Consider the following 25384-nt stretch of genomic DNA (forward strand, 5'->3'; position numbering starts at 1 on the left):
TTCCCTCTTGTTCTGTCACTAATTACTTGTCAGAAGAGACCAGCACCAATGTCTCTACAGTGACCTTTAAGGCAATTGTAGAGACTGATGAGGTCTCCCCTCAGCCTCCTCTTCCCCAAACTAAACATTCCCAGCTCCTTCAAGTGTTCTTCATCAGATTTATTCTCTAGGCCCTTCACCAGCTTCGTTGCCCTCCTCTGTACTTACTCCAGCACCTTGAGATCTCTCTTGAACTGAGGTGCCCAAAACTGGACACAACACTCCAGGTGTGGCCTCACCAGTGCTCAGCACAGGGGGACAATCACCTCTCTACTTCTGCTGGTCACACTGTTTCTAATACCAGCCAGGATGCCATTTGCTTTCTCAGCCACCTGGGCACACTGCTGGCTCACATTCAGCTGCTTGTCAGTTAGAACCCCCAGGTCCTTTTCTGCCAGACACTTTCCAGCCACACTTCCCCAAGCCTGGAGCATTGCCTGGGGTTGTTGTGGCCCAAGTACAGGACCCAGCACTTGGCCTTGTTGAAGCCCAGACCATTAACATCAGCCCAATGGTCCAATCTATCCAAGTCTCTCTGTAGACTCTCCCTGCCCTCATGCAGATCAACACTCCTGCCTAGCTTGGGGTCATCTGCAAACTTACTTATAATACACTCTTATGTCCTTATCAAGATCATCAACAAAGATGTTAAACAGAAACAGTCCCAACACTGAGCCCTGAGGACACCACTTGTGACTGACCCCAACTGGGGACTCCATTGACCACCCCTCTTTGGGCCCAACTGTCCAGCCAGTGCTTGATCCAATAGATCTTATGCTCATCCAGGCCATGAGCAGCCAGGTTTTTTTAATGAGAGTTCTACGGGGAAGAGTGTCAATGCTTTTTGGAGGTCCAGATAGGCAATATCCAGACTCCTTCCCTCATCCAGTAGTCAGGTCATCAGGTTATAAAAGGAGATCAGGTTTCTCAGGCAGGACCTGCCTTTCATAAACCCATGCTGACTGGGCCTGGTCCCCTGGTTATCTTCTAGATGTCTTCTAATGACACTCAAGATGATCAGCTCCATGACCTTCCCTGGTACCGAGGTCAGACTGACAGGTCTATAGTTTCCCGGATCCTCTTTTCTGCCTTTCTTATAGATGGGTGTTACATTTGCTACCCTCCAGTCCATTGGGACCTCCCCAGTTAGCCAGGACTTCAGGTAAATAATGGAAAGTGGCTTGGGAATCATGTCTGCCAACTCTTTCAGCACCCTTGGATGTAACCCATCCACTCCCAGAGACTTGTGTGTGTCTAAGTGGTACAGTAGGTCTCTGACCACTTCCTCTTTAATTGTGATGACCTGTCTCCTAGCTCATGTGGCTGTATATCCATGGAACAGCTACTTCCACTGCTAAAGACTGAGGCAAAGTAGGTGTTGAGCACCTCAGCCTTTTCCTCATCCTTTGTTACTAAGATTCCCTTTGCATCCAATAAAGGATGGAGATTTTTCCCTAATCCTCCTTTAGCTGTCAATTAACTTCTAGAAACATTTTTTTATTATCCCTAACAGCTGTAGCTAGTTTGAGCTCTAGCTGTGGTTGGGTTCTCCTAATTTTCACCCTGCATAGGTTCACTTCATCTTTATAGACTTCATGAGTGACCTGTCCCCTCTTCCAAAGGTCATAGACTTTCCCTTTGTTCCTAAGGTCCAGCCAAAGGTCCCTATTTAGCCAGGCTGGTCTCCAACCCCACTTGTTTTGGTTTTTTTTGGCTCATGGGGACATCCTGCTCCTGTGCCTTTAAAACGTCTTTCTTGAAGTAAGTCCAGCCTTTCTGGACTCCTTTATCCTTCAAGGTAGCCTCCCAAGGGACTTTGTCAATCAGTTTTCTGAGCAGGTCAAAGTTTGCCCTCCGGAAGTCTAAGGTGGCAGTTTTATTAGCTCCTCTCCTTGTTTCTCCAAGGATCAAAAACTCCATCATCTCATGATCACTGTGCCTGAGACAGCCTCCAACTTTTACTTCCCTCACAAGGTCTTCCCCAGAAGCAGGTCCAGGAGGGCACCCTCCCTGGTGGCTCACTTACCAGGAAGTATCTTACACACATTCCAGGAACCTCTTGGAATGTTCCCTTTCTGCTGTCTTGTATTCCCAGCAGATGTCTGGGAGGTTAAAGTCCCCCACAAGAACAACAGCAAGTGACTGGGAGATTTCTCCCAACTGCTGATAGAAAGCTTCATCCACCTCACTGCTTTGGCTGGGAGGTCTATAGCAACATCAGCTTTATTGGCCCTTAACCTGATCCAAACCCTCTCAACCTCATCATGACTAGACATGATTTCCAAGCTCTCATAGCATTCTCTAACATACAGGGCCACTCCACCCCTCCTCTTCCCCTTTCTGTTCCTCCTGAAGAGCTTGTAGCCATTGACTGTGGCACTCCAGACGTGTGACACATCCCACCACGTTTCTGTGATAGCCACTATGCCATAGTCTTCCTGGTGTATCACGGCTTCAAGCTCCCCCTGTTCGTTGCTCATGCTGTGTGCATTGGTACAGATGCACTTCAGATGAGCTAATGAGCCCAACACCTTTTTTCCACTGTGGGCCCCATTTCCTACCAGGCCCTTCTCAGGTGCTTCCATGATTTCTAAACATCTCTCCCTTCTCTCAAATGAAACAACAGAGCGAGAATCCTCCCTAGTCCACCATCCTTCAAGCCCTTGAATGTTTCTCTTGGGCTTGTCCCTAACAGGCCCAGTTGTCTCTCCTCTGCCCTTCATATCTAGTTTAAAGCCCCCTGAAAGCACCCCTAAAGCCCAGCTCCTCCAGCATCAGGGTGCAGCTCTCGCAGAAGCAGGAACAAGTGAAGACAGCCAGCTAGCCAAGTTATTAGAAGCTTCCAAGTATAAGAAAGGTTTCTGGATAGGGAAGATCTCTTGGTAAGCTCAGGACTGGTTATCATGTTGTTAGAAAGAGAAAATTAAGGAGGAACAGGTCTTGAAAGTCTCCAGAGAAGGAGGCAGCAACATCTGTCAAAGCAGACTCCATGCTAGCAAGCCATGAGCCGTATCACCTGATGGATCCCTTAAATAGGTCCGTTTGGGAAGCAATCACTTTGCCCAGTGCTAAGTCTTTCAAATATCATGAGGTTGCTGGCATTCCTTATTCATGACTTCTTCTCAGTCACAGCTCACTAGTGGCGTGTTCAGAAGTTTACCTTCTTGCACATCCGTTCATTTTCCTGTCTTGCACACTTAGCAGAATCTTCAGGAGTTTCTCACTTAGAGCTCACTTGTAGAACAATGTCATTTTAGCAGTTGTTTTGGCCCAAAGGCCAAAAACTCCTGAACAGGCTGCTAAGTTTCTAAGAGGGACACAAAACCCATGCCCAAAAGGGGAAGTTTCTGAACATGACACAGATATCTTCCTTTCGGTGACATTTTGCAAACATTCCTCCTACAATCAGTGAAGAACATGCAACTACAAAATGATTTTTGGAGATGATTTTTTGCTACCTTGTCTTAGGCTGGAATTGCTCTCAGAGTGAGAGCTTCACAGGACCCTTCTTGCACTAAAGCTCTAACTCCAAAGCCTGGAATAACCCTAGCCTTGGTGCCTGTTGATGTATTGGAGTCTTTGCAGGAGAAGAGGAAGCCACTGGAGAGCAGACTCTCTTCCACTCCTGGTCTGCTGGAGAATTGTACTTGCTCAGCAGCAGGACAGTCACGTCCCCTTGGACCAGCCCTAGTAATCACCATGAAAGAAATGTCAGGGTTGCTGCAGCTTGACCATGGGGCTATGAAACATGTCTGGGCAAGTGCTTCTGCCTACACTCTGTAAATCTGGCAGCATCCTATTGCTGCTGGAGCAGCTCATGCTTTTCTTCTCTTTCAGCTTTTCCTACTTCGGTTCCTAATGCTTAATTTTGCACCACATTTGTCACCTTGTCCCCAGTGGGTAATGTCTGGCTGATGTTCTCCTGGCCACCTGAGCAGTGATCTTCCAGAAGCCTGGTATTTGAGTTCCGAGGTGCAGAGCACCCAATGCTTAGAGCTCCTACTGCATTGGATACATGACTTTACATTTCAAAAGTGCCAACACACCCAGGTTCACCATGGTTAATTAACTGGAAAGTGTCTTTCTTTTGTTCATGAAAGATGGACGTGTAAAATTAGCCCTTTTCAACTCCTTCCTGTGAATTCCAAAATCTCTTGTAATTTCTCTTTCAAGTTCATGCACTAGTAATGGGGGCTGTGACAGGGTCAGTAAATGGAGATTCCCCTGGTGTTTGTGAGGAGCACACCTGCTAGCCAGTGCTGGGAGGGCAGTAGGAGGCAAAAAGAGCTGACCTTGTGATGCTGGCTGGGGTGGCTTGCCTAAGTGTTGGTGCTGGTCCCAACCTGCAACTTGCAGCGCTAACCCTGCCTCTGAGCTGTGCTCCCACTTGTCCCCTGTTTGATTTTGGTGCAGACATAAGGGTTTGGGTCTTTGAGCCTCCCCACAGGCTGCTGGTAAAACAGGGGCTTAGTGTCCTGGTCAGCCTTTCAGCAGAGCAGGGAGGAAGATGTGCCACGGCCACTGTCCTAAGCCTGAAGTCCTTCTGAAGGAGGCCACCAGCTGGCAGACTAACTCCTGTGGTCCTGTCACTGTGGGGCCACAGCAGAGCAGAATGGGTGCACAGGCACTGACAAATAGAGTTCAAGTGCCCCCCGAGCTGGCCTTGCCTAGAGACCCCTGCATGCTAGAGGCTCCAGGATGGGTCACCAGAAGCCTTCTACCATAGAATTACAGAATAATTTTGGTTGATCCTGAAGTCCAACCATGAGTGCTGGAGGGCTGTCTTGATGTTCAAGAATCACCCTGGTGTGACTGGGGAGAGATTTACAGGTGGATGATCATAGCCTTGGCCCATGGTAAAGGAGAAATAATTACATTATTAACCAGCTCCCTTGTTATTCCAGAGCGATTACTCAAGTGACACTGAAAGCGAAGACAATTTCCTGATGATGCCACCAAGAGATCACCTTGGCCTCACTGTGTTCTCCATGCTCTGCTGCTTCTGGCCATTGGGAATTGCTGCCTTTTACCTGTCTCATGAGGTATGTAAAAACATCTCCTCCTAATTCAGAGTTCTGCATTCATGGAGTAGCCATCACCCCACACCAGCAAGGAAAGTTCACCAAAACCCAAATGTGGGCAAGACATTCTCCAGAGTAGTGGGAGGCAGTTAAATAGCATAGTGTGTTACCCACCTTGGTCTGTCTCTGTGATTGTGGTTGTTGTCTTGTGAGATACTTTGCCAAGGGAGGAGTCTACAAAATACTTAAGGTTTTAGTTGACAATGGTCAGATTCCATGTCAGATTATACGATGTCCAGCTAAGCATTTTCTGTGAACAGGACTTTTGAGTGGAAAACACCCTTGCTGTCTCAAACACTTGCATTTCCCATTGGGACAACTGATCTATTGGTTCCCAAGCTGATCATCTGGAAAAGCAAACCAGGTCATATCCTTCCAGGAGCAGAAAAATAATTCTCGTTTTGCAGAAGTGAATTTGCTTTTCGGGAACTATTTCATTTCCCCTGAAAAATTGCTCAGTTTGCTCTTCTTGTCCAATTTTAATATGGAAATATTTTTCACCAAAGATGTGACACTGTTTTGGTTTGTGTTCTTCTTGAGACAGTCTTGCTGGTTTCCAGTCTAGGCCTAAGAATCACCTCACGTCCCATCACTTGTTTTGACAAGTACGTCTTCACAAGTGCTTGCAGAGTAATTATTGAGTTTCCTAGCATGACAGAAAAGGAGTCACACTGGAAGGCTCATTAGTGACTGTAAGGAAATGCTCACTTTTTTTTTGTCTACTGGTGGTAACAATGCCTGTTGCAAACTACAGCCTGTACTCCACAGTACTAAAATGATCCCACCAAAATCTCGCCTGTCTTAGTAATCTGCCTGCTTTGAACATCTACCAGCACCAGGTATTTGTCAGGACAAAGCAGGCACTTCAGATCTGAAGAAACCTAGTCTTCAAAAGTCAGAACTATAACTAAAGATCAAAACTTGGCAGTTGCATTCAAACCTTTTTTTTTTTTTTTTTGGCCGTTGCTTGAGCTCTTGAAAATTTCATGTCTCCTGGATAGTTCTACTGAAAAGGCCCAGCCTGGGAAAAACATGCAATGCTTAGGAACTTCAAAGGTAGCAGATGGATTCTTTCTGCCAGAACACAGCACTTGTGAGAAAGTTTTTTTTTAAAAACCTTGACCTCTCTAGGTGTGCGATGCATTTACAGATGAAGGCCTGATTTGCAGAAGACATATTTTTCAGTACAGCTCAATCCAAAAGGACATATTATTTCAGTTTAATACTGGTAATATATTTACATTGCATGTGCCTATGTCATGGTGCAAAATAATTATACAAAGATGGATGTTCTAAGGTTTCAGAGGTGTTATTTACAAATAGATTAATTTCCCCTGTACTCCATAAAAGCAATGTGATTCTGAAGGGGGCTATTTTTGCTCTGTATGGGGCTAATATTTCTACCAAGGCTCTTGCCAATATGCTGCTGCCATAGGCAGCTGTGCAGGATGTGCCTGCATAGTGGAATCAAAGATGTGCATTAGGTTTAGCTGAGCCAGCAGGGAGTGGAAGTGGATTCAGAAGTACATTCTATGAAAGCCAAATCGGTTCCTTTCCATTGGCATGTCCAGTTTTCACAAGTAGGGCATCACCTGGTGATCTTCCTATCCCAAGCAAAGCTGAAATCTTTTCATTTTTCCTCAATAGAGCAGAGCCTGAGACCATCAGGGTGTTGTATACTTGCTCATTTACTTGCTTTTGTTTTGATTTGTGTCTTTCTTCTCACAAAAGACTTACACCCACTGCTTGTGGCTGCTCAGTACTGTTCTCTCTGTCAGCTCCCAAAAAATCCCTGTAAGGGCTGGGCCATTTTCTTCCTCCATGAATCCCATCTTCCATAATGCTTGCTTCTTTGGACCATGAGACCAGGGCCTGACTCCCATTGCCTCACAGGCACATGGTGTCCTCTTGGTTATGCTGGCATCTTGCCTGAGCTGTCACAGGTGAAATACAGGTGCTTTGCACTCATGAACCATTCAGATCACATGTCCAGAGGGCCACTGCTTTAGGATAACCTTTTGTGAAGGATAATGTCTCCTAGTACTCTGATTTTTAACAGTAGACTGTGATTATTGGTTAATTTTCATCTTCTCTACAAATAGGGCATGTGATTTCTTTTATGCTTGTGATTTTTTGTGTCAGTTGCTTTCCTAACAGCTTATAGCTGAGTATGAAGAGCTCAGTCAGAGGGGTTTTTTTATGCATTTACAGAGGGAAATGTAAATGTTCAATTCCTATCACCGTAAAATTCTTCTCCACTAACAGTGTCTGATAAAAAAACACTAATTATGTTTATTTTTTTGGTAAATCTTCATGCAAGTACTTCAGTTTTCATTTTTACAAAGTTTTTAGCTTTAGCTTTGTAGATTCTAGGCAAGTCTGAATCTTCATAAATCAGAGAAAGAATTGTAAAAATTTATCTTTTTGTCTTGTCAAGCTCAACATTAAACATACCAGACGACTTATCAGGGCCTGTCAGGATTTCTGCTTGATGAGGACTGATAATCTTGCAAGGTCTTTTTAGTTTGAATCCTCTTTTTCTCCCTGTGTTTATTTTTAGGAAAGAGGGCAATACGTTGGCACACTTTTCTCTCCCTCCTCTAAAAAGGAACTCATTGTCAGAGACCTAAGGTTGTGCTGGTGTGAATGAGCTTCACTTTGTACCTTCTCTCTTGTGGGAGGTGGGTGGTCATGTGGAGCCCTTCACCCCCATGAGTCCCCACCAAAGTTTCTGAGAGATGCCAGCCAGGCCTGAGCAGAAACAAAAGCATGTACAACACCTCTGTCTATCTTCTATGTAACCTCCATGGAGCTGTGTCAGGCTGGAATAGATGTACACCTGAAAAATCCCGCTGGACATTTCTCAGCATCCTTAGGTGCTCAAATAGCTTCCAAACCTGCTTTCCTTCCTGGCAGCGTGTGAGCCCTGCCAGGCAGCAGACTGCAATCCAAGTGCATGAGAGCAATCACTTCCCGTCTGCTGCACTCGCTTCGCACTGCAATTGCCTTTCTCACACAGGGACAGAGGGATGCACAGCTCTGTAATTATTTCCCCAGCCTATGAATTGCTTGAGTAGGCACAGCTCCAAATACCATCACTGGGATCATCTTTAAAGACAAGTCGGGACCGCGCTCTGGGTAAAGGGCTTTTTTCAGCTTTTCATATGGACACGAGGCATACGTGATCAGACAAAGGAGTAGCTTGTCTTTCTTCACCATAACTTCTGAATCATTTCATTACTTGATATCCACTTTTCAGAGGTAGAAGCTTTGAAAAACTGTATTTTCACATGTTTCAGTGGTCACTGAAGAAGTGGAGAAGAGAGAGATAATGTACGTGTCCCCAAAGGGAGGGAGAAGACAGTATGAACTTAACCTTTGTCAGAGACCAGGGGTTAGGTACTCAGCACACACGAATGTGTTTGATTTCTTTGCTTTTCTGCATCAGATTTTGAGGTCTAGCCACGTCTAAAATGGACAGGGGAACATCCATGTGTTATCTGTTGTTTATTCATTAGAAATGTGGTTCACAGTCCCCGTCTCAACTGGGAAAACAGGAAAGCAGTGTGGCATGCTGCAGTCCTTGAAACAGCCTGGTGGTGCTGGTAAGATCTTCCTATGCTCTACCAGCCCATCCTGGTTGGGTTTTTTTTTCCTTTCTACCCCACTTCTGATCATCAGCAAACAGAATATTAGAGAATAAATAAGTTGACAGCCACAGCTATGAGTGTGTTTTTTTACTGGTGGTGCTGCATCCCCTTGTATCTGAGATGAAAAGACACAGGCAAAACCTAAAACCTGGAGTATTTTCCTTTACTTGTTATATGTGCAGTGACAGGCCAAGCTGTATACTTGCAGGATGTGCTGGTCAGCATTGCTAAAGCAGTACTACCAAAGCAGACAGTGGGCTTTGCATTTTCAAGAGACATTTTTGATTTTTCAGCACTGCATAATTTCTTGAACTAAGTAGCACTTATACAAAAGACCTGACTGTCAAAAGATGAGCTTTGGCCTTCTCACATATAATATGAAAAAGTCTTCTTTTGTTGTTGTCTTGGGCCAGGATACCAAATCACACAATCTCTGAATTGAAGCTGGGCTTTTACTTTGGGTCACCCATTTTGGCTGTAGGGGAATGGGTGTGTTCTTGGGTTACCCAGCCCTTTCTGTGCTCATGGTCATGCAAAGTTTTGGTATGTCTGTGCTCATCACTTAAAAAGCAAATCTCTACATCTCTTCACCTGGCTCTGTGTGTGCATGGGAGTGCAGGTGCATGCAGACACCCTTCTGAGGAAATGTGGTAGTCTTTTCACTGTAAGAAACTAATAAAACCTCCAGAGAACTAAACCCTCTTGTGTCAGAAATGAGTCCAGAAACCTCAAAATTATTTCCTCCTCACATGGAGCTGCTAAGGACTTTTTTAGGTAGAAATCTTCCCAGCAGAACTCTGTGCTAGTATCTTCTTGAGTTCATCTTCTTCTAATGAAGATGGTAGTAAAAAGCATGCCTGTGGCAGGTGAGCCCAGGTGGAGGAGCTTCTCCTCCTAGTGATGGAGCTCCAGGAGGAGGTAAGTAGGTTCAGAAGATCAGAGAGTGCAAGAAAGAACACACCACTGCAGCCGCATCCTGTCCTCCCTGAAATAAGCCCAACAGGCTGACAGGGCTCATGACACAGAGAAATCCCTGTACTCTCTTTGCCTGGATGAACATGGTGACTTAGAGTATAAGGGTAAATGGCAGCAAGTTCCTGGCTGGCACAGCAGGCACCACTGGTGTGTGTCTCCAGCAGCTGCCACCGTTACCCTTGCATAATAGGTACAGTGTCCTGCAAGGAGAACTGAATGCTGACAATTATGATGGTTCACCTAACTTGGAGGTGTCACCAGGGCTAAATAGGACTACACTCATCAACACCTCTCCAGTAATGAAGAAAAGGTGAGTCATTATCACAGATGACTCAATTCTTCTCCTTGTTGGGAACTTCAACTTACCAGATGTCTGCTGGAAATGTAATACAGCAGAGAGGGAACAGTCCTGAAGGTTCCTAGATTCTGTGTAGGATAACTTCCTGATGCAGCTGGTGAGAAAGCCTACCAGGAAAGGTGCCCTGCTGGACCTGCTGTTTGTCAACAGAGATGGGCTTGTGGAGGATGTGATGGTTGGAGGCCATGTTGGGCACAGTGACCACAAAATGCAAGAGTTCTCTATTCTTGGAGAAGTAAGGAGGAGGGTCATCAGAAGTGCCACCTTGGACTTCCAGCGGGCAAACTTTGACCTTTTTCAGAGATAGAATACACACAGTAGTATTGAGGGAGCTAGCAAAAGTGCTCACCAAACTACCTTCCATCATTTACCAAGGTCAAGTGTCAGGCCACAACAACCCCATGAAATGCTACGGGCTTGGGGAAAGAAAGCTGTCTGGTGGAAAAGGACCTGGAAGTGTTGATTGGCAGCCAGCTGGCTGCATATGAGCCAGCAGTGTGCCCAGGTGTCCAAGAAGGCCAACAGCATCCTGGCTTGTATTGCGAGGTGGGGGGTGGTCTCTTCTACCAAGTAACACAGGACAGAACAAGAAGAGATGGGCTCAAGTTGTGCCAGGGGAGCTTTAGGTTAGATATTAGAAGAAACTTCTTCACTGGAAGGGTAACTAAACACTAGAACAGGGTGCCCTGGAGGTGATTGCAACACCATCCCTGAAGGTGTTTTAGAAGACATGTAAATGTGGTGCTTTGGAACATCATTTAAGCACTGGACTTGGTAGACTTAGGTTAACTGTAGGTAGTATATGTTATAGTTGGACCATAGGATCAACCAGAATGATTCTGTGATTCTGTGAGGTGGCCAAAGGCCAATGGTTGTTGCCCTTGTGTGAGAGCCCTGGCACTGGGAGGTCCACCTGCCAGTTGGATTGTGTCCCAGTTGCAAGGTAGATGCAGACACCATGACGTATGGGTTCCTCTGAGCCTGTTTCAGTCATAGGAGCTGATGAGTGTAGATTATCTTTAGTTAATATTTATTATTTCTTGACATGCCAACTCTTCAGCTGGTAGAAATCATGCCCTCTCCGCTTACTTCTGTGTGACAGAACTTCTTCTTTGCCAAATGTCTTTCCAAGAAGGGGACCAAGCCAGGGACTCACTCTGAGGTGCAGATTCTCCAGATGATGCTGGAGCAGTCTGTGCTTACATGGCTTCACCTCTAGGTGCCTATGGCTCTCACACCCTTGTGTCACAGGGCTTAGCTTTTTGCTGGGACAAGCTGTGTGCTCTGGGGCTTTTCCTCAGGGATCACTCCAAGACAGAGCTGAGTTCTTCCAGTCACATTTGCAATGCACTATTGTGGAGGACTGGTATGTTAGTTTTCTGAAGTTTGGCAGAGCTTGGAACCATTGAAAACAAGTTTTTATGTGAGGAAATATGAGGTGAGCATTGCTTGCAAACTACTTACAGAGCTCTGCTTGCAAACCAGCTCTGTGTATGAGTGCAGATGCCTGCAGTCGTGTTAAAACAGAGTGCTTGCAAAGATAAGCACTTCAAGATCATCCAATGACACCATAATTTTAGCTATGACAAGACAGCTGTCTTGTGATTTTGCATATGGCTCTTCACACATACATAGCTTGTGCTTTGGCTTGCATCTATACTCAAGCCAAAGCTCTCAAAGTGTGAGGAACATGGCCTGTGCTGATCACTTTCAGCTAATGGCTTTCAGCCCTTGTCCAGCTTGTCCACTCAGGGGGTTGGGGCAGGGGCTGCCTGTGTGTGACCCAGGCATCCTGCCCTTGGTAGGTCTGTAGACATGACTGATACCGACCTGGAGGTGGGTCTGGCCCTGGGAAAAGGAGCAGTGCTGTGTATGGTGATTTTCCTGGCTGAGCAGCAAGATTTGGTCTGTGAGCAACAAACACAAGCCCACTAAACTGCCAACCATGCATGCTCATAAAAAATGGAGGTAGCATCTGTTAGAGAAAATACGTTAGATACAACAACCTGAGAGAGGAAAAGCTGCTGCTGCTCCAGGCCCTCAGGTCCAACCAGCAGCAAGGCTGGAGATGCAGTCCCAGCAGAGCACACAGGTACACCAGGTATGCTATGTATTTACATATATACATGGCTGGCCACACAGATCATAGAAGGGCACTCAGAGGACTCAAAAAATGCAGTCAGCACCCTCAGCCTCATTCTGCTCCTCTCCCTGAGCAGGATGGAGGTCCACTAGTGAGAACACATCTATACCCATACCCGTGTCTATATCTATACATCTGTGCAATGTGCATCCCTCCAGTACCTGAGCTCAGGTACCCAGTCTGCACAGTAGTGAGAGGAAGGATCCCTCAGCCTTTCTGAGGAGGAATAAAGGGCATCAAGGAGAGGGGAGTGTACTGTGTTGGATGGGGCAACTGAGAGTGGGAGAGAGGCTGTCATATATAGGAGCATGGCATGGGATGCAATAGCTTGGGTAGGTCCAACTTACTTGTCCCAGTTAGGTCTTGCTTGAAGAAAGGCAGGTTTGAGGTTTCCCCTGTTAAGATGGATTAAATGCAAGGTTGCATGAATACTGCAAGAGGCTTTCTCTGCCACTGTGGCTCATGTGTATGCATGTTCATGAGGCTGGTGGTTGCAGCTGTGGGCACTAAATAGGTTGGTATGATACTCTGTCCTAACTAGGACAGCTTTTTGTGGGGCTGGAGCTCTCCCTTGACACCGAGTGCCTCTGTGCAGACTCCAAGTGAAAGGCAAATGCTCAGAGGATGATGCCTCAGGCTAGCAGAGCCCATGGGCCATGCAGAGTGTGTGCGTGGCCAGGGCACAGACAAGACTGTATTCATAAGAGCTGATCTGCAGTAGGTCGCTACTGCTGGCCTGTCCATACTCCTCTTACTCCCATCAGACAGATGGCACATTTGCTGGGCAGGGGATGTTAGTGAATACTGAACAGCCCAGCCTGTGCCAGCACAAAATAACACAGCTGCTGTTCTCAACTGTGATAGAGTGAGGAACTACCTGCTGTGGTAGCCAAGAACATATGTCACTGTGTGAGAGCGCTGGGTCTCTTGTTCTTGGAAGAGCAGCTTTGAAATGGATGGCCCTGGCCCCTGATTTGGGACATTTGGGCCACATCCTTTGGCTTTGCAAAAGGCCTTGCCACACGCATCAGTACATTCCATGTTTGAAACTTACTTGCTCCTTTCAGAGGAGAGGAAGAGCCTAGTCCTGGACGGAGTGGCAGAGGATGTCTTGTGGCCCTTTGATTCCCCAGGGTCTGCCTCAGACTGTCATAGCTGCTCTGAAAGGGGTTTTATCAACTATCAGCACCTCTAATTCTCTGCTTCCCAGGCAGGAGCTGGCTCCTAGCCAGTTGTTTGAGTATGGGTAGACTTCTCTCATGCTGACTTTTCCCTTCAGGGTAGATGACTTCTCAGAAGAGAGGTGTTTGTGCACACACAAAAATGACCAATTTGAGTGCATTGTGTGTCAGCAGCTGCTGATTTCAGTGCAGTGGGTGAGGTCTTGGGCCAGGTAACTTTGTAAGTGTCTTGTGTAATCTCTTCTTCATTCCTTTTTGTCCTTTACATCTTGTGGTCACATTTCCAAGTCATGAACTACAGCTACAAAAAGGTATTAGATTAATGAATGGCCTCATTGCTTTAGCCCTTAAGCTAATTTTCAGTAATTGGAAAGGTAGCTCACAAATACCATTTCCTGGAGTCTTTAATTCATTATGCAGGTGTTTAATTACAAGGAAGCTTTGGGACAGGACAGAGGCCAACTAAAAATGTTTGAGGAGATGAAGGGTCTCTTTTATTAGCAAGAATAGGCTGCACAATGGCAAACTCTGTACATCAGTCGTTCTGTGCCAGACATTTATGCCTTGTGCATTATGCTGAGCCAGCCAGAGCCCAGAGACATATCCATACAGTTGGGCTCCAAGGGTATAAAACATTATTCCCTTCTGGCATCCTCTCTTTGTCCTGCTGTTACTTTTTGTTGCTCACCTATTGGCTCATTATTTCATAGGCTGACAACACAGCAGGGATTGTTTCGGTGCAGAATATTGCATATTCAACAGGTTACTTGCATGCCTGCCACTAAGCTCCCTGTGTCTGTAGTATGCACAAAATCAGAGGCCTGTTGGGTGTTGGCATCGCAGGAACAGGGTAATAAATCTTCCACAGCAATCAATCAGGGGATTCAGGCCCCCTGACTTCAAGCAATCCTCACCAAGTTTAAACAACTTTTTAGTCAGTGGTTTTTCTGTGTGTGTTTTTTAGCTTAGACAGCAGGGATGCATTTTGTTAGCTGGGACATGGAAGGGCTTTTGTTAGTTATCCTCTCATGTTGCAGCTAAATACTTAATATTTCACATCTGCAAAGGCAGGGTATCCAGGACAGATTATATTCCAGGAGAGGACACAGAAGGAACATGCTCCCAGTCCAAGGGTACAAACAAGACACATGATTTTGCACCTGCCTGTAGGTCACCCTGCTTAAGAAGGCAGGAGAAAATAAGAGACCCATTGCAGATCTGGGATTGGAACATGGTCCTGCCATTCTGGCCATACCAATGTCTGCTTCAGTTGTCAGAAAAGCCATAAAGCTTTAGATGCTGCTTCAGTGGCTGCTTCAGAAGCCTGGTGAGGTGATGAAGCTTCTCACATCCTACGTGGTCAATGATCTTCCTTGAATTCTCCTGTGGCAGGAACAACAAAGTGCATCTAGAGGAGTTCTTTGAGCACTGTTTATGTAATAGACCTTTCCTTCATCTCAGGCTGTGACAGCAGTCTTTTCCAAAACAAAAACAAACTAAAGGAGGCACAGACATCTGAAGTTTAATACATGCAGCAGTAAATGAATGGATGCTTTCAACAGTGAAGACTTTAGGTTAACCTTTGTTTGGCCTGGAGAATACTCAGGTATTTTTTTCTTCTTCTCAGGGATCAACATCATGTATCAGAGACTCAGGGCTGTATTCTGAACTTGAATGGACGGTTTAACTACCTCAGTAGCTGTTCTGGTGAGGGCTACTGAGTTACTATGTTGTTTGGATACACAGCAAAATGAGCCAGTCACTTCTGATTACAATCTATGTATCTCTTTCAAATGGGAAAACCACTTCGAAGTGAAGACTTGAGTCTAGTGGTCTGGGCACCCAGCGATGCCTGACAGACTACTTTAACTCATTGAATTGACCAACTTCTCAGCAGTAGAAAAGAAACTAAGTTTTTATATGTTTATTTTGGGATGAACTACAAGAACCAGCTGAAAAGGAAGGGACTAGAACCTACCTGTAACTGTGCAGTTTGTACCTAAAACTAGGCACTGCATTTTCACAAGTGATGACTATGTTCTTCAGCCTCAAATAGATACTGGATTATGTGTTGTATCAAAGTAGATGAATCTTTTGACTCACTGCAAGGCAGAAGCTGGGAAGGGAATGCAGCTGTTGTGCAAAGGGATACCATATCTGAGATAGGAAGGGAGAAGATTTCATTTTCAGCTGTTGTGCCTGAGCAGCATGCACCTCTATCATGGTTATGTGCTGAGGTTTTCCTTCAGGGAAAACAGGAAAACTAAACCAGATAAAGATGGCATATCATGGGACTCTGGAAGGCAGCACAGTAAAAGACAGATTTCTACTGCTAGTGGCAGTGTCCAGGGGGACATCTGTAAAGTTAACCTCTGCGCCAGTCAAAAAGCTTGAGAGCCAACAAGACCATCAAAAAACAAACCTGTCCCACTAAAGCAGATGGAGAGATTGCACTTTGTTCCCATGGCTCCAAAGTATTGAGGCCAGCAGGAACAGCTTCCCTGAGGCAGCTGCTAGAAATTTGGGCTGCCAGGTGCATACAGATACACAGGTACTCTCCTCCTTCAGCAGCTCTGGCTTCGATCTGTAACAGTCTTTATCCTACCTCACACCAGTCTTTGTGTTGTCCTGTTTCCAGCCCTCGTTTCATTTGTGCCTAAAATGGTTGAAATCATTCTCTAAGAAGTTATTTAGTTATCTAATATTATTGCATTGTTTCCAAACACTGTTTCCTAATCTAAACAACAGCATTTGCTGTGTGCTTTGCTTCCAACTGTATTCACAGAAGTAGGCAGGACATTAAAATGCACCTATCAAGATACATGATCTTAATGTAGTCTTGGTAATAAAAGCAATGTATTTTATGTGCTTGGGGGGGAAAACACCAGCTTTTTCATAGTGTGAAAGTATTTCTTCTCCCTTCCCCCATGCCAGGTTAATATTAAAATACACTCATTATGAGGAATGATGAGGAATGAGCTATGAATTACATTTCCATACCCTGACCCTTCTTGTATCATTTCTAAGAAGTGTGAAAGTCATGGTTGCTTGGGTGAATGCAAGTCCATGCATGTTCACAGAGAGACTCAGCTTCCTCCAAGAAGGTGAGGGAAGCCAGAGATAAAAGAATAGAGATCAAAGCATTGAGCAGGAGAGATGGAACTGGCAATCCCTGCTCAACCATGTTCCTGATCCTGACTTCCTTGGACTGAGTACTTTGCCATCATGAAGTCACAGAATCAAAGAATTGCTGGAGTTGGAAAGGACCCCTAGAGATCATCTAGTCCAGCTCTCCCACTGAAGCAGGATAACCTAGAGCAGTTTATACAGGACTGTATGCAGGCAGATTTTCAGTATCTCCAGAGAAGGAGACTCCACAACCTCCCTGGGCTGCCTGTTCCAGTGCTCTGTCACCCTCACCATAAAGAAGTTTTTCCTCATATTTAAATGGAACTTCCTATGTTCCAACTTGTACCCATTACCCCTCGTTCTGACACTGAGAACTCCTGAGAAGAGCCTGGCTCCATCTTCTTTGCACCCAATACTAGATACTTACATACATTGATAATGTCTCCTGATAAGTCCAGGACAAAGGATACAATCCAAACCAGCTGTTACCCAGCATTCCCAGGCCCCATGCCCAGACATGGACAACGGGTGTCAGTGTCCATCCCAGCATCATGAGGTGTATCACCATGAGGAACCTCTCCTTATGGCTACTGTCTCTAGCAAGAAGTGTAGAAATTTAATGGTGGGAGCTGGAAATAACAAATCTTTTATTCCCAGGTCTAGTTCAGGAAACCATGTCTGAATTTGGTCTTTTTATTGCTCATCTGATGGTGGATCTCTGGAAGGAATCATGTCCTCTCTTCACAACAGAGACCAAAAGTTGGTGGAAAATTCCCTGTCCATGGTTCAGAGCCTAGTAGCTGCTCCCAGCACTTCCCTTCATTATGTGAAGGACATACTGCTGAAGCTGAAGGTGGTCCTTTGGCTGGTGATGGCAGGCAGAGCAACTTCCAAATCCTCCCACATGTGATAACCCAGGAAATGGGATTCAATGTCCAAAGACATGTGGGCCTTTGAACTAATTTAAATAGTAATTGTCCCAGGCTGGGATTTCTGGCTTTCATTCAAGACACCACTCTTAGTAATTGTGCTGAATGTGTCCTCATTTGTTGACCTTGTCGCACAGATGGCTTTGTTCTAAGCAGGTTTCTACAGTCTGCAACTAATTAAGCAATTAATTAGGAGCTTGCACTTACACAGAAGCTACTGTAAAGCAATAGCTTCTGTGACCTTATGGGACCTTGTCACAGCATTGGTCCAAAGACTGTCCAGCTTGTCTTTGATAAGTTTCAGTGCATCCACCTAATCTCATTTTGAAGTACAGCCTGGACAGGTTGACTCAGCTTAACCTGGACTCACCCTGTGCATCTTCTGGGGCTTTCTTGATGTGTCTACAGGATGTCTCACTTATATTTGAAAGCTTTCCTTCCCTGGTGGTGAAGACCACCTTGCCCTGTGCCACTCAGAGGCTATTCCTAAATTGTGGTGAACAGGAATTTCTTGTTACCCAGGACTTTCAATATTCCCATAATGATAATGAGTATTTAAATCACATGGGCATTGGCTCTTACTCTTTCATATCTCACTTTCTTCTGTCAACATTTTTTTGCCTTTTTCCTCCTGTCAACCTTGTTTCAAGCCTTAAGACACTCTAAGTGTGTCATAGAGGCTATTATGCCTTATGACTCCCTTCCCCATCTCTGTGTTTAAGACATTCTAAGTGTGTCATAGAGGCTATGCCTTATGACTCCCTTCCCCATCTCTGTGTTGTATAATAGTAAAACCATAACACACACTTTATATATCTGCTAATGGGAAAACAGATCACCATAGAGGTTTCCACTGCATGTATGCATCCTGGCTGGAAAACCAATGAGCAGCATTAGTTCCCCTTCATTTCTTTATTAACAGCAAGGAATTTCAAAGTATTACAGGGCGTTGGATTCAGCCTGGGGAATTGGTAACTTTATTTGCCTGTTTTTTACTCATGAACTGCAAGTGGAGGTTAATATTCTCTGCACTTTTCTTAGCAGAAGTGTTGAAAAGAAAGAAGAATTAATTTAAATTTAATTTAAACTTAAATTTAATTTTGCTTTAAGTAAATTTAAGCAATATTGAAGGTAAGCTCAGGGAGCAAATTTTCATTGTGGCATGTGATGATTACCTCACTTCAGGGTTCCTGTATTCCTTTGTGAACATGAGACCCAGCTCAGCCCTTGCTCCATACACATTATGTCTTAACAGTGGATCTCCTTCCCTGAGGGAACCAGGATCTCTGGAGTGGAAAGGCCTTCATCTTTGAAAGGTTATGAGAGTACTCCTGCATCTCCTGATGACGGAGGTCTCTGTGGAAGATGCCTTTCTCTAGGATCGCCTGTATCCATAGCCACTGGGTACCCAAGGCATCCCATGCCTGGGCAGATCACCACTTCCAGTATTCAAGGAAAGGAAGCTGCCTAAAATAAGTGAATTTCTGCAATGTTCGTTATCACTGGAGTTTCCTCACCTCATCAAGCTGTTTTGCCAATATGCTGAGAGGGGGCATTGCTCCTCCTTGTAGCAGGTACAAGCTGTGGTAGGAACACTGCAGGAACAACACTCACTTGTCCTTGGAAGTAGCTATGCTGTCCTGAATCTATATGGTGATTCGACCTTGAATGCATTTAAAATAATGGCACAGGTTTCACTTGTGTCTGTCAGCACATAAAGCAGTGGTAAGTACATATGAAGGCAGCCTATGCCTCTGCCAGATTTGACATGGAGATGGCTTGTGGTACAGCTTTACCTCAAGAAGGGCTGAGCCTGGGTCTTGCTTCCTTGTCATTTGCAGAGGACAAAAGGAAGGGCACCTACAGGAAGACTTTAGAAGGGAACCACACCTCAGACACTCCAGCCATGGTGCAGCTTTCCCTGTGTTGCCGTCCTTGCAGTCAGGCTCTGAACACTTTGATGTTGCTCTCTCTGCCCCTTGGGTGCAGCTCTCCTTGGATTGGAAATTTCCTATTTACTAAGATCCAGGATAAATGAATGATCCAATCTTCAAAACCCATTAGGGATTGATTACAAGCAGAAGTTTTACTGTTTTAATTAAAGCAGCACACTTCAGGCAGCACATCCCTGTAATGCAGGATTAGTATCAATGTCCTTTAGATCAGAAAAGATCTTCCCAGGTATAAGAGATTGGGTAGAAGGGAGGAACCTGTCCTGCAGGCAGCATGAATATACTGGCACCCTATGCTACAATTACCCTGAAAGAGGAAACAGTGTCCTGCTGGATGCAGCTATACTACTGCCAATCTGTAGGTCAAACTGACTTTCCTTTTGAGCAGTGACTCAGGAGGGTTTCTGCACAACAAAGACAATTGAGACACTTCAACAGGTCCTTCACGAGAGTGCAACAACTGAAAGTCCAAGCAGGTTCTGAGAAGAAAAACAAGGTGGTGAACAGCTAGAAGGAAGATAAACAGCCATCTCCTCTATAGAGGCCAGGCTTGCTGATGCAGGCATTAGAGTAATCTCTGAGGTTTCTAGCTTTAGATATTAAAGATACCACTGTTTGGCATCAAGCTCTTACATTCAGGATGTCTTCAGAAAAAAAAAGGCTCAAATGGTTGGAACATGAATTTCTCTTAACATTGTAGATCATATTTTCAGCTCTAGTTGGAGTGAGGGGAGGCCTGTTTTGCTTTTGGAATAGCATATGTGTGAAGATTCTGTTGACTTGCTGTTTGCCATAATGTGATTTGGGGGAAGTAACTGCTTCTGCTCATTTTGGGAAGTCAGCCAGACCTGAACATTCTCACAGTGAGCAATGTGACACCTGGATTCCTGCTTCCTTGCATTCACTGTTTAGTTACAGAGCCCTGCTATTAGCACAAAAACTTCTTTTTCTCCCCTCTGTAACAGCTCCCTTGTGGATTTGAGGCTGTGATATTTTTCTGTCCACAAAGGAAACAGCATGCTTAAAAATCATTTGATAAGGCCAAAATAATTTACCACCTACCAAGTGTGACATATTTCAGCAATTGCTAATTGAGCTAAGAGTTTGCTGTCATAGCTCTGTGCAAAGGGAAATCACAACCTCTGTGAAATCTCTTTGGCAGAATGTGCCTCATCTGCTATCTCCAGTATGAGCACAGGGTGGTGGTAGCATTGTCGACATTAAATCACCTTTCCAGTATGTTCAGCTTCTCTTTTCATCTACCAGCCCATACCTCACCAGCCTGGTGTCTTCACTGTATGTGCTTGCATCTGCTAGGAAGGCAAGTAAGATCACTCTTCCTAGCAATTGCTGTGTTGAAGAATCAAGGACAAAATGTAGAAATGCCACCATTTGTAAACCCTGGCAAATATGTGGACTGCTTATCCTATGAGGTGTCCAGTCTGGGGACATTTGTTGTAAGTCAGGAGGATACCTCCTGACATTCTCAGTGTCTCAAGGGGCACTGAGTTGTCAGAAATGGAGGGGTAGTCTTTCAAGAGGAGGTAATTTGTACCCCAATATCCCTGTCACAGCAGGCATTTACAGATGAAACTGCAGCTCATATCTGGTTGCCCTAATCTGCTGCTATGTCTTGTAAACAGGCAGTGCTTCAGCCAACATTGGAGCAAGGGAGAAGCAGAAGATGGACAATACTCTTCCTTCCATCACAGGTCCTCCTTGATCCTCCTTTTCTGCAGCAAAGACCTGGAGCAGGGCTAGGGTTACGTGGTGTCAGGAAGGAGGAAGCTATGTTGGCAGGAAAGCTTCTGTGCTCCAAGGCAGTGCAGAAAGGAGAGGCACGTGCTGGGAGTGGTGTGAGTCCCTGTCCATGTAATGCTGGTGCATGACATGGAGTCCTTGAACCCTCTGCGGGTTAACACAACTTCATGTAAAATTATGTGTAATAATAATATGGCACAGCCTCACTGTGCCATAAATTCCTCTGAGGAAAATCCTGACTTCTCACTTTAAAATGAAATAAGTTAGCAAAAGCAGTACTCTGAAAGGCTTAAGCAGCCATGCCAAGGGAATCTTAGTAGGGCATTTTAGCCAGCCCAGCAGGGCAGGATATTCAACTAAGCAGTCAGAACAAAAAGTGCTGCAAAAAACTGCAGTTAAGTATTTCATTTGCTGTTTGGCTGTTAGGTATGGCCGAGACATTCCTGATTGGTTTGTGATGCCTGAAATGCTATTGCTTTCTCAAAGACCAAATTGTTCTGCTCTGCGTATACACGAGAAAGCCTCTTGCCTTTCTCTTATGAATTGATTTAGGAGAGAGAGGAAACATATTTTGGAGAAAGCAAGTTAAAGCTTTTTTTTCTTAATGATAAGTGGCTGAGCATAATTCAGTTTATTATTAATTCCAAAGAAAGGAAACAGAACCATGATGTCATGTCTTTTTAACTCCACTCAAACGTTTCATCTCCTCTTTTTCTGACTGAAGTGACTCATAAAATCATAGACATTAGGCATGGCAAAGACCTTTAAGTTCATCTTGCCCATCTGTCTGCCACCACTGGCTTGTTATTTAGAATGGTAAACAAGAAAACCATGTTAGTGAGAGACACAATGTTCTCTGAAAGAATGGGAGTACTAGGATATTCTTCTGTTATTTGTGTATGTCACACTGGGTCTGCAACCAGAGACCTTGATGTTGATGCAAATGAAATCAATACAATGTGGCTAAAACAGATCTCACCTTTCTGGGCTCCAAGAATCCTTCCACAGAGAAAAAGCTTGTTTCCACTCCAACCCATTCCTCCCCTTGTGTATTCTTGCTTACATCTCTTCCCACAACTGCTTTGTTATGTGTCGCTTTTGGTGACATCCTTTTAGATGAGATTAGTGGTTTAATTTTTAGACATACTGGTTATCATGAACCACTGGTTAAACTCACTGGGAACAATAAAGCCCCAGAGCATCTCTGATGTGGGTCATCTGCGACTGGAAATGCCTCAGGTCCAACAGCCAAAAATATGGCTGCTAGAAAGAAAGGTGATCTGCTGGAAATCTAGTTATGAGAGGCAAACCTTGGAACAAAAGCTGGCAAAGGAGAAAGGATCTGTTATCACACCTTTGAAGAGAACCTGGCATACCTGGTCCCTCATGCCCCTGAGACAAGGCTGAGGGCTGAGTGTCAAATCCCTGCAAATTCTGTGGGGCAGGGCCCATCCTACAGGGCTATGGGGCTGTGGCATGCCAACGCACATCTGGGGTCCTAAGTGCTGTACAGGAGTGTGGGATATTTATTCAGCACATGCATTGCAACAGAATTTCTGCTAGGTGCTGAAATCACACACAAGCCAGTCATACTCCCTGCCTCTCCTCCTTACTTTTCCATTACTGCAGCTCTGACATCTCTGGTGTCGCTACTGATGGCAAGCCTAAGTCCTCTGGTTGCTGTCCTGAGAGCATTTTTGCAGAAGCTGGCAATACAGCAGGCAATTTGAACAGTTACCTTTTCAACTCACTTGTTTTCTGGCCACATGTGTTCTCTAATGTCAGGAGAAGCCACCGGAATCATTATCCACAGGACAACTCATGAAGACCCAATATATCTCTGATGACGTGCACCTATTCTGCTGTCAGGACACTTGACAATTTCACTCTTCATCTGCCAGGATCATTTTGCTGTGACCTCAATAGCACGTGGACATGGGCTAAGCCTTCTCTTTGTAGCAGGAGTGATGGGGACTGCTGCTCCCCTGCTAAGTCCACCCTACCAAGATGCTCTGACTTCTCTGATTAGCTGTCTGTGGCAGAGATGTCTGTGAGAGCTCGCTGCTTCTGAGCCCCTGCAAGGAAAGGTCATTAACCTGCAGCCTGCCTGTCTGTGGAAAATTATATTCGTATACCCAGCAGCAAAGGACAACCAAATCATCACCCAGTCAGACTCCATTAAGATGGCCCTCAGGAGGCAAATGCCTCTTACCATGAAATTATGTGCCATTGATCATTTCAGCACCCAGGGCTTCTAATAGGTTCACAAGCCAGTTTCGTCCAGTGAAATGTCTTCAAACAGCAAGTGAATCTGATTCCTCAGAGGGAAGCATGAAATGAAGACCTGTCTGTGGGAGTTTTCCTCGCAGGTGTTGGAAAAGGCACAAACACCCCCAGTGTCAGAAAATGCCACCTGCATCCTGGATTGCAGGCATTCCTGTGTTATGGTATATGTACCTCTGCTTCCTCCACACCTCCTTTCAAACAACAGGAGGGCAAATGGGCAAAATATGCACTGAAAGCCAGTGTAGGGTCTCCCCAAAACTCAAGACTGGGTTACAATGACCTACCACCTCAGAGGAGGAACCAATAGTGCAGTGACAAACTCCTGTAGATGCTGCTCCATGGTGGTGTGGACACAGCAGTGCTGAGCAGCTTGCCCGTAGGTTAGGAGCAGAGAGTGAATTTCTGGTGCAAAACCCCAGCTAGGAATAAAGGCAGGTCCTCTGGGATTGTTAAACCCATTTCAGTCTCCCTCAGCTCATGGCTAACTTCGTTATCCTTGGTACTTCCTTTGTTCATCTTACAAAATTTCTTGAGTAAGTCTCCTTACATTGGGAATGGCTCTGCCAAGAGATACCCCATGTCCCTTCCACTAGCTGTACCCCATCCTCAGAAAATCGCTTTCACTGAATCCCTTTCAGTTTCTCCTGTCCACAAGGAAATTTCCAGGCAGTAACCACTGATGAGCTGTTATACAAGCATTTAGAGCTCCAGCTCCAGGGCTCCAGCTTCCAGATACCTCCAGCGGGAGACAACAGGAACTTTTTGGGATGACTTTACAGGACTTTGCTTACACAGTCCTTTGGGTCAGCCTTCATGCCAGTGTCTCTGCGACAAAATGAGATGCTTGTCCCTTAGCCATCAGTGGCTGCCTAGGCTGCTTGAGTTGGAAGGTGCAACCCAAGCAAGGGAGAAGTCCTTTCTGTTATCTCTGCCAGTGAAGACATGCCAGCAAAGGCAATAATGGATCCCCTCTGGCTTCGACAGTGCTGATGGTGCTGATGTTAGATCACTGTGAGGAAACATTACATGGCTCTATATTTGTGATTTACATAAATTGCATTGTAGAGGTTTACAGTCTAATATATGCATTTGCTGCTCTGTTGGGAGCTGTAAAGAAGAAAATAATGTAATAAAGAGCCTTCTGGTCCTGACATAAAATTCAGCATAATACATATAATTATCTCTGCCTGTGCCAGCCCTTCCTTCTTGCTGTTGCCTATATTTTCAGTATGTGGCAATATTACCAGTTCCTTAAGCCAACTAAGGCTCCTTGCTGGTGTAGATCAGAGCAGAGAAAAAGTCTGGAGAAAAGGAGGACAGGAAGAAATGCAGGAATTGTGAAGGGCAACCTGCAAACATGGAGGAAATAAACTGTTCTCCATATCCAATCCAGGATGGCTAAAAAGTCTCAGTCCTAGGTTGCAGTAAGGTGGGTCAGTGTTCAACTTTAGAAGAAGCTTTCTAGTGGTGAAGATGGGGAAATGCAATATTACTTTACCTGGGCAGAGGATGGAGAACAGCTTGGATGAACAGTCAAGAATGGCATTGCAGCTTTTATAGGCAGAAATTAAGATTTCTACAAGATTATCACTGGTTTTGCTCAAATCCTCTCTGATGCCAGTTTGATATAAGTTGGAGATGATTTATTAGTATGATTCTGCTCTGTGCTCTGTAACTAATTTTTTGGGGGAGGAAGCATAATAATGTTTAATTTTGCACAGCAGCAATCTCTCGGTCTTGAATTAGTTTGCTGGTTACTTAATACCTAGTGCATTTGCAGCCTCTTCTGAACCTATTGACAAATTCTGGAGTGGCTTTCTACTCCTGTCAAGACTGCCACTCAACTTCATTAGAAAGCATAATGACAGCACTCTTTGAAGCCAGAGAAGGAGGTGGGTGG

General features: G+C 45.0%; 1 protein-coding gene across 1 annotated transcript in view; it reads left to right on the top strand.

Annotated features, from left to right (window-relative positions):
* The window catches only part of SYNDIG1 (synapse differentiation inducing 1), a 66169-nt gene that overhangs the window by 11201 nt on the left and 29584 nt on the right, over positions 1-25384 (top strand). Inside the window, exon 2 of the mRNA XM_010004992.1 lies at positions 4944-5081. Within this exon, the coding sequence (XP_010003294.1) occupies positions 4944-5081 (138 nt within the window). The remainder of the gene's footprint in view (positions 1-4943; positions 5082-25384) is intronic.

The sequence above is a fragment of the Chaetura pelagica genome, unplaced genomic scaffold (assembly GCF_000747805.2).
Source record: "Chaetura pelagica isolate M959 unplaced genomic scaffold, ChaPel_1.0 scaffold8, whole genome shotgun sequence".
Taxonomy (NCBI): domain Eukaryota; kingdom Metazoa; phylum Chordata; class Aves; order Apodiformes; family Apodidae; genus Chaetura; species Chaetura pelagica.